Genomic DNA, 12,259 nt, shown 5'->3' with positions numbered 1-12,259 from the left:
AAAGGTCCCAAGTCTGTTTCCTGCTTCATCCTGGTTTAACTAATCTCAATGAGGGATGCTGTTGGAGTTCTACCTCCTCTCTAACCAGAAATCCCTGCTGGAAAGCATGTGGGAGTGAATGGTGGGAAGGAACAGGATGGGTGAGGTTAAGTTTTCTCCTCCTTCCCCTGTCTCCAATAATACAATCAGGAAAAACACAATAACACTCACTGTCTGGGCCCACACATGAAGAATGGCTACTTGGATAAGGTTTTGGGAGTGTTGCCAGTGACACCATATCCCATCAAGAGTTAGGGCCTTGAAGAGATGAGGAGGGGAGGAAACTAGCGTACTTTTTTAAATAAAACAAAAAGCAAACACCACCTGTAATCTAGAGTAATGTCCAGTGAGATGTGAGATCTTGTGTAGAGTTTGTTTTTCAATGTTTTCACATGTTTGTATTTTTAAAAAAAGGTGCAGGATTGCTACTCAGTTATTCAACTTTTGACATTTCCTTACTGGTTAGGGTTGGACAAATAACAGCAAGTTCAAGGAAAGGGGGAGTATGTGTGTATGCAGTCTCAATTTTAAAAAAAAATACAACCAAAATGCTCAAATCTGAGGTCATGAACATGTATTGCCACACAGTTCTTAAGTTTATGAATGCAAAATTAAAAACCGCAAGTGGTGGGCATCTTGTGCTTTTAAAAGAACAGGCCCATATTTTTTCTTCTGCCCTGTTAATTTCCAAGCTTGGTCATCCCATCAGTATAGGTGCTTGTTTGTGATAGGTTCTAGGTTAGGTTCTTCACCTAACTCTCGTGGACAAGAACTGTTTTAACATTAAAAACTTAAGTTAGCAGTCATTTACTACAGTTTAAAGTTACATTTTGGCAGTCCAGTCTAAGACCTAAAGGGAAGGAAACATTTCAAAACTCAACTTGTGCTAACGTTCATGGCCTTTTAGCTCTCTTTTTGGCAATACTCTTGTTTGCTATCTGCATTTAAACTTGAGAGTTGCCATTTGCCGAACCATCTTTACCTGGCACCAATCATTCCTCTTTCCCCAGTGAGAGGCAGTATCAGTAACTACTTCTACTTGCAACTGCTGGTGTTTGGTTACAGTACGATAGTTGCAGAGGTCAGGAAGTGAGTTGCTTTCTGGCCTTTCTAGGGAAATGAAGGGTGATGAAAGAAAAATGTGAAGGAATACAGACCTGGAACGGGAAGGAGTTTTCATGCAAAAGAGGTTCTAGAATTTTAATATGAATATTTTATAAACATTAATTCAAAAGGGTTAATAAAATTGCAGTAACAATGCATCAATGATTTTTTTATTAATTTTTTGGGATGTGGGGTGTTGCTGGCAAGGCCAGCATTTTTTACTCATCCCTAATTGCCCTTTTGAAGGTAGTCATGAGCCACCACTGAAATCTGAGATGTAGGTAGGGAGTTTCAGGTTTTTGACCCAGCAACGATGAAGGAGCAGTGATATATTTCCAAGTCAGGATAGTGTACGGCTTGGCGGTGGTATTCTCACGCGCCTGCTGCCCTTCTTCTAGGTGGTAGTGGTCGCAGGTTTGGAAGGTGCTATAGAAGAAGCCTTGGTTTGTTGCTGCAGTGCATTTTGTAAATAGTACACACTGCAGCCACAGGATAGCAGTCATGAAGGGAGTGAACATTTAAGGGGATGGATGGGGTGCCAATCAAACGGCTGCTTTGCCCTGGATGGTGTTGAGCTTCTTGTGTTGATGGAGATGCACTCAACCAGGCAAGTGAAGAGTATTCCATCACACTCCTGACTTGTGCTTTGTAGATTGTGGAAAGGCTTTGGGAGTCAGGAGGTGAGTTACTCGCCACAGAATTGGCAAGAATTTATAATTATATAGCACTCCTTGTGCAGCAAGGCTTTGGACTGGTGTAATCTGCAGAATGTTTTTTTTTGCTCTCTGGATATGGGGAACTGCTGGCACATCTGTGTTTATTGCCTATCCCAATTCGTCCTGAAATGGGCGGGCTACCTTGAGCTGCTACAGTCCTTATGGTGCTCCTGCAATGGTGTTAAGCAGGGAATTTCAGGATTTTGATCTCCAGTGTGACAATGAAGGAAAAACAGTGTATGTTCCAAGTAAGGGTTGTGGTCTCATGCCATTGCTTTATCGTGGTACAAAAAAGCATGGTCTTTAAATTAAGAAACCATGTACATTTATATTTAATCCCTCTGTTTACATTTTAATGAGTTGAATGATATCCAGGTGTTTTTGTGCTATTTTAGTTTTTGTGTTAATACATTTTGATTCTTTGGAAGATTAAGTTGTGGAACTTCATTTTAGTACAAACTACATGACAATCATGGGTCATCTGGCTTTTATCCTATCTATTAATAATCTAGTCTTTAGGTACGTACTGTTCTCAAAACCTTTACTTCCTGTTATTTTTGTTACAATTTTTTGTCAGCTTTTTTCATTATAAATTCTCATGTCCACACTTATAATGGAAACTTTCTATGTAAACTTGTTATGCTGTAATTACTGCAGCAGTTCAGTGTAGTGTGCCTTAGTTCCTCAGCCTGTACTACAGAGAAACTGCTGTCCTCAAATTGGATTGAGTTTTGATTATTAGATACAATATAAAATCAAAGTATAATGTAAAATCAATGGATGACTTGAAATGGGAGCTAAATTATGCCTGTATGTCTTGATCTGAATAGCCCCCACCTTCTAACACCACTTCACCTGAAGGCTACATGGGAAATGCCACAACTGATTGACTGGTCTATTAGTTTAGTTTAGAGATACAGCACTGAAACAGGCCCTTCAGCCCACAGAGTCTGTGCCGACCATCAACCACCCATTTATACTAATCCTACACTAATTCCATATTCCTACCACATCCCCATCTGTCCCTAAATTTCCCTACCACCTACCTATACTAGGGGCAATTGCTAATGGCCAATTTACCTATCAACCTGCAAGTCTTTGGCATGTGGGAGGAAACCGGAGCACCCAGAGGAAACCCACGCAGACACAGGGAGAACTTGCAAACTCCACACTGGCAGTACCCAGAATCGAACCCGGGTCGCTGGAGCTGTGAGGCTGCGGTGCTAACCACTGTGCCGCCCTATTATCTAAGTCTTTCTTATCCGTTGCACCTTTGAATGTGTATACACCATGAAAAATGTCACTCTTTTCCGAGTAACTCAGATAACAGGTTAACTGTGCTAATTAATCAATTAAATTAAATTTTGCCCATCATTTCTAACAGAAGACCTCATTCCTTGGCTAGTCAACTATATCTGTATTTTTCTTAAAAGCCAACTTTAACTTAAACTCTCTGAATTATTTCTCATTCTTAAAACCCCATATCTCTGGTTCTGCCAGGTTTCTTAGTAGGGAGCAGGAGCATAGAACAAGATCAATATCACCAATAAGCACCCACTCCAAGTAGCATCTGTTGGTCCCATCACCATCCTAGTTAGTGCTGCCTCTAACCACTTGAGGGAATCTCCGGTGCAATGCACTACTACTCATCCAAAGCTCGCCAGTATTGCTGGCTGTTTATTAAAAATAAATTAAAACTCCAGTTATGATCAGCCAAGACTGCTATTCATGTATCTTCCCTCACTTGCATAATCTGGGGCTCTCTTCAAAGGTTTCCATATCACCCCAAGAGCCATCCTGTAATCTTAATATGGGAAGCAAAATACTACAGATACTGGAAATATGAAATAAAAGTAGAAAATGCCAGAAATACTCAGCAGGTCTGACAGCTGAGTGGAGAGAGAAAAACATTTCAGGTCAATGCCCCTTCAGAATTGATCTGATGAAGGGTCATTGACCTGAAATGTTAATCTGTTTTTTGTAGCTTAATACGCTCCCCTCTTTCTCCCCACCTCAGTCAAACTGTATTCTACACCTATAAGAGAATTAACATGAGTTTTGAGATATAGACTATAATGTTTCTGGGATCTGCTAATTATGAACTGTTTAAGAGTTAGTATCTAAGACGATCTACCTTGACATGAGGTTTAATAGGTTTTTTTTAATGCTCGTAGATTTGTTTAAATTTATTTTTTCCTCTAGCCCGAGTAGCACTGAACTGGAACTGGTAGATGAGTCAATCTTTGTTTCTTCAAAGAGCTTAGAACACAAATTAAACATTTAAGACATGTAGTGCTGAGATTTTTTGGCTCAGCTCCCTTTTGCTGACATTACTAGCAGACATAGGTGCAGGACTTCAATGGAAAAGGCTTTCAAGTTGTAGCATCTATGTGGTTGTTGTCAGTCCCTCAAAATGAGGATGCTATCTGCCAGGCATTTGTGATTTGTGTGTCCTCAGGGACTCAACAGGCCAATGCTAGAGCTACAGGTCTTTGGACAGAGAGGGCAATAGTTGCCTTGAGCAAGTGGGGGGTTCTCAAGCCAGGGTTCTGCTCTCCTTCCACTTGCATCTCTTCTCCACAGCAGAGTTTATGTGGTCAGTTTCTGACTGCTGCAGCTTGTTAGATGAGGCAGTGCCACATGATGGGGTTTGTGGCAAGTTCCTCCTACGCCCTGATATCAATTTGTCCCCTTTCAGTGAGGTCTTCAGAGTGTCCTTAAAACATTTTCTCTGTCCTCCATGAGATCGGGTCCTTAAGTTGTGAGAAGAGGATCTGCTTCAAAAGCCTATTATTTGGCATGTGGATGCAGTGTCCAGACCAGAGGAGCTGATTTCGCATAATCATTGGCTTCAGTGAAGATGCTGGAGTTCTAAATAGTAGGCAACAAGAGTACATGACAGAATGGATCTATTCCAGTGTTGATGCATTCCCACCAAGGTTTCTTCCATTGCCATTCATATCCTGTGTCTTTGGAGTGAACAGCCTGCTCACAGTCTTAATTGACTGCTAAAAACTGACTGGAGACCACCACCACTGTCCTATGTGGTTTTTTTTCACACCCTTCAGTGTATACACCAGACATCTACTTGGCTTCTTCCTGGAGTAGTGCAGCAGAGATTCCAACTCAGTGGAGTGATAAAATGAAAGAGATTCCCCACTCCCCTGCCTTTGCTTATCAGTGCTCTAACATATTCTGTCCTGTCTATTTAAATTACATGCTTTTTGAAGCCCTAACACTTGAGGTATAAAAATTAAATAAACAGGAAATAAAATTTTATGCTCATTTTAAATTGCATTTTTAATGACTTTTTCCAAATGCACATTTTGGGATACTAATGCAATGTTAAACTGCTGCTCACTTATATAATTTATTTTAACAAAATATTTGGTAATATTTCTTTTGACAGCTGAAAACTTGATAAACTGATGCGGTTTGATTCGGACTCAACAGGAGCCTGGGTGATAAAGGTGGAACTGTGGTTCTCGTCTTGAGTGCTGTGAAGAAAATAATGTTTAAGTCAGACTTTTGAAATGAGATGGAAACACAAAACAGTAGAAACAAAAATAAGCCATTAGAATTGTGCAGAAACCCTGAACAGACCTAGTCCTCAACTTCCTAAATTGCTAAGTTTCTGTCCAGCTGCCCTGCCTAGAATCTGTTCATTAACTTCTTGAGACTAATATATAGAGCTTATCAATGTGGTGAAATGTTCTCCGTTCATATATTACTCGTTTGATTTGCAAATGCATTCATTTTTGTATGCTGAACTTTTGTTCTCAATAGTGGCACTGAGCGGAGATCAACTCTTGTCTACGACCTAGGTTTTAGAGTACCTTTGGTTGAGGGATTGAGATGTTGCAGGAAGAGTTTTAAAAATGGGAGGAACATTTCTTATAGTTTTAGGAAAGTACTATACTGGCCACCCATGATGTTTCCACTCCAGTAGGGAGTATTGGTTCACCTTCCATGTGTTGTGATTCACTCCCACCATGGAAGTCCATTCCCCACTGTAATGTACATCGGAAAATAATCAAAAATGTGGGTTAGTCAGTAGGAAATAGCATTTACCCAACACACATTCTATGTGATGCATTTCTAATCTTTTAGTGAGTTACAATGTATTAAACTACCCCTCTACTCCCCTATGACTGCATAAATAGAGATAAAAAGAAAAATGTTGGGAATACACAAGTCACTCAGTGGTTCTGATAAAGGGCCCCACAGGAATAGTTGCCAACATTTTTCTCTTGGGTGTTGACTGGCCTACTGTGAAGCTCCAGCATTTTCTGTATTTATATGCTGGCCAGTTCTTTTGATTTTCAGTCTTTAAAATTTCCCCAGCAATAAATATTGGAGAACGGACAGGGAGTGGTGGGATTCTGGGTTTGTTTCTATTATTTACACTGCGTCTGATTCCCGACTTCAGTAGTGGGGGTGAGGTGAGAATAAAATCAGATGAGGAGTTTCTTCCCCTTTCCCACTCCCTATACTAGTTTCTGCGCAGTACTGGCAGATCTGGACTGCTTTCAACCACAAATGCCCTGCAGCTTGGGAAAACCACCAAAGAGGAAATACTTGCAATTTAAAAAAAAAATGGAAGTTGGAGGTTTCTCTGACCCCCTCCCCCCTGTCCTGTCCCCAGTAATGCACCCAACAACCTTCAAGATGAACAGCTGCTTTGCTATCTGCTAAGATATACTAAGTAACAGAATTATGGGAGAAGTGTCAAGCTAGAAGCTGCAAGAGAATTATGCCGAACTTGCTAAAGTATTGTTGGTGCCAGTACAAGTAATAGGCCATCTGGGTGCGGGAAAGATGGAAACACAGGCTTGGGCAAATCACCATCTTGAGGCCACCACCATCTCCTACATGTGGATAGCTTCAATCATTTGTGCTGCTGCATCCCCCATAATGTGTGGTAACTCTTAATTGCTATGCTCATGAAAATACAGAATTAAATTACATCATGGCTGAATTTTAATCCCCAACAATAACTTGCAAGGCACTATTATGTTTTAGATTCTTACCTAGCTTCTTCTGGCTCATTTATGGTAATAACATTCTCAGAAGGAGTTGTGGAGACCAAAATTTGATGAGTTTGTTTCCTATTTGGAATACAAGTAAAGGAGAGATTCAGCACTTGTGGATTATGCACTTGTTAGCTGCAGAACTTCAAATGCTATCCTACTGAATACGAACTTTACAAAGCAAATGTAAAATCATTTATTAAAACAGTAAAGTTTTTTTTGGTAATGCATTACTGAGAAAATTAACTCAGTGTGAGTCCTTTCAGTATCAGGTGCAGTTAGGATGCAGAGTAAAGGTTATGTTCTGCCTAATCCACAAAAAAATCCCACCCCTGCCAACTGAAGATTTTTTTTCCCCCATTTCCCACACCAGCTTCGCTCTTTCTTTTCTGTCCCAATACAAAATGTATCGCTTGCTAAACTAGTGGAGTGGTTACAGAGACTATGCTGGAGTAATGATGGTGTTTCAAAAGATAGCCAAGATAACCATAACCTATATTGTGCCTTATGCAGCATACCTATACATACAGTAGAAAGCACATTAAAGTGGAGTCTATTTTATGCATACAAGACTACCTTACAGAAATCAAATGATGCTTATAGATTTCTTTAGTTTTGAGCTTCGGCTGCCATTCACCGTGAGCTGGATGATAACGGTGTGCACTCCCCTTTCACAATCAGTTAATACTATTCCACCCAATACTGCCCTGGTCTTTACAAGGATGTGTGACCTTTTGGTGAAAAGGGCAGAGAAGCAATATCTTAATTTCTGAGCAATAAAAGATTTAACCTCACTAGAAAAGGCATTTTGGGCAGATGTGAGAAATGTTTTATGTTTTAATTTGCTACCTTTTCCGCTCCTGTTGTTAATTATATATCAATTGTGTTTAGGTTATATGCAGTTGGAGGGCACTAATTGGGTTTCATGGGAGCAGATATAAAGAGACACTCTTCCATGACCAGTGGGCACAGGGGGGACTGGAGTGTATCACCCTGGGAATGTTATTTTAATTTGAATTCAGTCTCCTTTTAAAGTTTTTGGTTTTTGATACTAGATATTAGTGATCCCCCTCCATTAGGGGCACTTAGGTCCCTCCTTTTTGGGCCAACTGAAAAGTTAAGTTTTAAAGAGATAAAAAGAGACACCAGCATGTAGTTGAGTTAGCAGGTGTCTGCTTATAATGTTTCACTTTAAATAAAAGTGAGACTGTAAAGATTGGCTGCCGTAAATAGCAAATAGCACAAATAGAAATAAATGAGTACGATCTGATAGCCATTACAGAGACATAGCTGCATAAATAGATAGATTTGGACCTGAATATTGAAGGGTACATAGCATTTCGGAAGGACAGGAAGCTAGGAAAAGGTGGAGGGGTAGTTCTGTTAATTAATGATGGTATTAGCGCAATAGTGTGTGTCAGGCAAGCCCCCACCTGCCAATACTGAGGCACACATTAAAACATAAAAAGTGCAAGCCCCTGACTAGGAAGACATTTTTGCACAGTAACAGACAATGTTGAAACAATGGGGACCCAGTAGTTGCTTCCCCAAAACACCGAAGTGGTCGGGCCAGTTTTAGTCACATGACTAACAGGCTGTTGCAGAGGTTTGAACTGGGTGTTTTAAAATTGGAGGAAACAGTACTTGAGATCAGAAAAGCAATAATAAAAGCTCATGATGTCGGGGGTAACATGTTGGCATGGATGGAAGATTGGCTAGCTAACAGGAAACAGAATATGCATAAATGGGTCATTTTCTAGTTGGCAAGATGTAACCAGTGGCGTGCCACAGGGATCTGTGCTGGGGCCTCATCTTTTTTACAATTTATATAAATGACTTGGATGAAGGGACTGAAGGTATGGTTGCTAAATTTGCTGATGACACAAAGATAGGTAGGAAAGAGAGGACATAGGGGGCTACAAAGGGATATAGATAGGTTAAGTGAGTGGGCAAAGACCTGGCAAATGGAGTATAATGTGGGAAATTGTCCATTTTGGCAGGAAGAATAAAAAAGCATATTAACTAAATGGTGAAAGATTGCAGAGCTCTGAGATGCAGAGGGATCTGTGTGTCCTAGTGCATGAATCGCAAAAGGTTAGTATGCAGGTACAGCACATAATTAGGAAAGCTAATAGAATGTTATCGTTTATCGCGAGGGGAATTGAATACAAAAGTAGGGAGGTTATGCTTCAGCTATACAGGGCATTGGTGAGACCACATCTGGAGTATTGTGTACAGTACTGGTCTCCTTATTTAAGGAAGGATGTAAATGCGTTGGAGGCAATACATGGAAGGTTTACTAGACTAATACCTGGAATGGGCAGGCTGTTTTACGAGGAAAGATTGGACAGGCTAGGCTTGTATCTGCTGGAATTTAGAAGAATAAGAGGCAACTTGATTGAAACATAAGATCCTGAGGGGTCTTGACAGGGTGGATGTGGAAAGGTGTTTCCCCTTGTGGGAGAATCTAGAACTAGGGGTCACTGTTTAAAAATAAGGGGTCACCCATTTAAGACGGAGTTGAGGAGAAATTGTTTCTTTGAGGGTTGTGAGTCTTTGGAATTCTCTTCCTCAAAAGGCAGTGGAAGCAGAGTCTTTGAATATTTTTAAGACAAACGTAGATACATTCTTGTTAAGCAAGGAGGTGGAAGGTTATTGGGGGTAGGTGGAAATGTGGAGAATACAGTGTGCAAGAATATTGAATTATGTATAACATGCTATCTGCTTAAAAATACTAAGTAACAGAATTATGGGAGAGGCAGGTATGGGGATCCAGAATTTAGCTTTGGAGGAGCCTCAGCCAGTGCCCTTATCCAATGGTTATCAGGTTCTTGCTCCCGGTGTGGACGGGGGCACAGGCTGCAGGGAGGATGTGCGAACTGACCACAGCACCGTGGTTCAGAGCACCATTCAAGTGGGGGGAGAAAAGAGAAATGTAGTAGTAATAGGGGATAGCATAGTTAGGGGAATAGATACTGCTCTCTGCAGCAAAGACGGAGTCCCGAAGGCTGTCTGCCTACCTGGTGCCAAGGTTAAGGACATCTCTTCTGGCTGGAGAGGAACTTGGAGTGGGAAGGGAAGGATCCAGTTGTTGTGGTCCATGTAGGTACCAACGACATAGGTAGGACTAGGAAAGAGGTTCTGCTGAGGGACTATGAGCAGCTCGGGGCTAAATTAAAAAGCAGAACCACAAAGGTAATAATCTCTGGATTATTACCTGAGCCACGTGCAAATTGGCGTAGGGCAAATAAGATTAGAGAGATAAACTCATGGCTCAAAGATTAGTGTGGAAGAAATGGGTTCCAATTCATGGGGCACTGGCACCAGTACTGGGGAAGGAGAGAGCTATTTCGTTGGGACTGGGTCCATTTGAACCGAGCAGGGACCAGTGTCCTGGTAAATCGTACAACTAGGGTTGTAGATAGGACTTTAAACTAATTAGTGGGGGGGCGAGGATTCAATTGAAGGGAAGTTTTAAAAAATCAAAAAGAAACGAGAACAGAGGTGCAGGGTAGTGAAGAGGCGAACGGTAATCAAAGTTTGGCAGGAAGAGGCAGAAAATATAAGCAGAAGAGTGCAGCAGAAATTAGAACCAGAATGAGTAATAATGACAAAAAGTCAAAGCTTAAGGCTCTTTATCTGAATGCAGCAGCATTTGTAACAAGATAGATGAGTTGACGGCACAAATAGAAATTAATGATTATGACTTGATAGCTATTACAGAGGGTTCCGAAGAAGGGTCACTGACCCGAAACGTTAACTCTGCTTCTCTTTCCACAGATGCCAGACCTGCTGAGTGGTTCCAGCATTTCTTGTTTTTATTTCAGATTTCCAGCATCCGCAGTATTTTGCTTTTATTATAGCTATTACAGAGACGTGGTTGCAGGGTGACCAAGACTGGGAACTCAATATTCAACGGGATTCGACGTTCCGGAAAAATAAGCAAAAATGAAAAGGAGGTGGGGTAACTTTATTAATAAAGGAAGGTATCAGTGCGGTGGTGAGTAGTGATACAGGTGCAATAGACAGTGATGTGGAATCAGTTTGGGTGGAAATAAGGAATAGCAAGGGGAAGAAGTCACGGGTGGGAGCCATCTATAGGCCTCCGAAGAGTTGTCACTGTAGGACAAAGTATAAATTGGGAAATAACGGAGGCATGTAAGAAGGGCGCTACAATTGTCATGGGTGATTTTAATCTGCATATTGAGCGGACAAATCAGATTGGCAGAGGTAACATGGAAGATGAATTTGTAGAGTGCATCAGGGATTGTTACTTGGAACCTACCAGGAAACAGTCTATTTTAGATCTAGTAATGTGTAATGAGGTAGGATTAATAACAGATATCGTAGTTAAGGATCCTCTAGGGGGTAATAATCACAACATGGTAGAATTTCAAATTCAGTTTGAGGGTGAGCAACTCAGGTGTCAAACCAGTGTCCTCAACTTAAACAAGGGCAATTAGAGATATGAAGAAAGAGTTGTCTAAAATGGACTGGGAAAATAGACTAATGGGAAGGTCAGTGGATGAGCAGTGGCAGACATTTAGGCAGATATTTCATAACACTCAGCAAAAATTTATGCTGGTCAAAAAGAAGGACTCGATGAGAGGGATGAACCAACCGTGGATAACAAAGGCAGTCAAGGAGAGTATCCAATCAAAAACTAAGACATACAAAGAAGCAAAAGCCAGTGGTAGGCCAGAGAATTAGGAATTTTTTAGGAACCAGCAGCAGATGACTAAAAAACTAAGAGAAAATTGATTATGAAAGTAAATTGGCAAGAAATATAAAAACAAACAGCAAGAGCTTCTATAGGTATAGCTAAAGTGAGCGTGCAACCCTTGGAGGATGTGACTGGGGAACTTATATCAGGGAACAGGGAAATGGCAGATAATTTAAACCAATATTTCATGGTGGAGGATACTATAAACATCCCACAGATATTAGATAAGCAAGGAGCTAATGGGAGGTAAGATCTTGGTCTCTATCACGAGGGACAAAGTATTTGACAAACTAATGGGACTAAAGGCAGACATGTCGCCAGGACCTGATGGCCTACATCCAAGGGTTTTAAAGGAAGTGGCTGCAGAGATAGTGGAGGCAAGGGTCGAAATATTCCAGAACTCACTGGATTGGAAAACCGCTAATGTGACCTCCCTGTTCAAGAAGGGAGGGAGACAAAAAGCAGGAAACTATAGGCCTGTCAGCCTAACATCGGTCGTTGGGAAAATGCTAGAGTCCATTATTAAGGAAGAAATAGCAGGACATTTAGAAAAGCTTAACGTAATCAATCAGAGTCAACATGGTTTTGTAAAAGGGAAATCATGTTTGACAAATTTGCTAGAGTTGTTTGAGGATATAACAAGCAGA

At 40.9% G+C, this 12,259-nt stretch overlaps 1 protein-coding gene across 2 annotated transcripts in view; it reads right to left on the bottom strand.

Annotated features, from left to right (window-relative positions):
* Window positions 1–5,170: 5,170 nt before the first annotated feature.
* Window positions 5,171–12,259, bottom strand: part of LOC137373611 (basal body-orientation factor 1-like) — a 75,077-nt gene continuing 67,988 nt past the window's right edge. For both annotated transcript variants that reach the window (XM_068038640.1, XM_068038641.1), the window contains 2 exons: window positions 6,890–6,967; window positions 5,171–5,356 (listed from right to left, as the gene is read on the bottom strand). In XM_068038640.1, coding sequence (XP_067894741.1) covers window positions 5,230–5,356; window positions 6,890–6,967 — 205 coding nt within the window. In that variant the 3' untranslated portion in view covers window positions 5,171–5,229. The remainder of the gene's footprint in view (window positions 5,357–6,889; window positions 6,968–12,259) is intronic.

This window comes from Heterodontus francisci, chromosome 9 (genome assembly GCF_036365525.1).
Source record: "Heterodontus francisci isolate sHetFra1 chromosome 9, sHetFra1.hap1, whole genome shotgun sequence".
NCBI classification, from domain to species: Eukaryota; Metazoa; Chordata; class Chondrichthyes; order Heterodontiformes; family Heterodontidae; genus Heterodontus; species Heterodontus francisci.
This window is presented reverse-complemented; position numbering and strand designations above follow the sequence as displayed.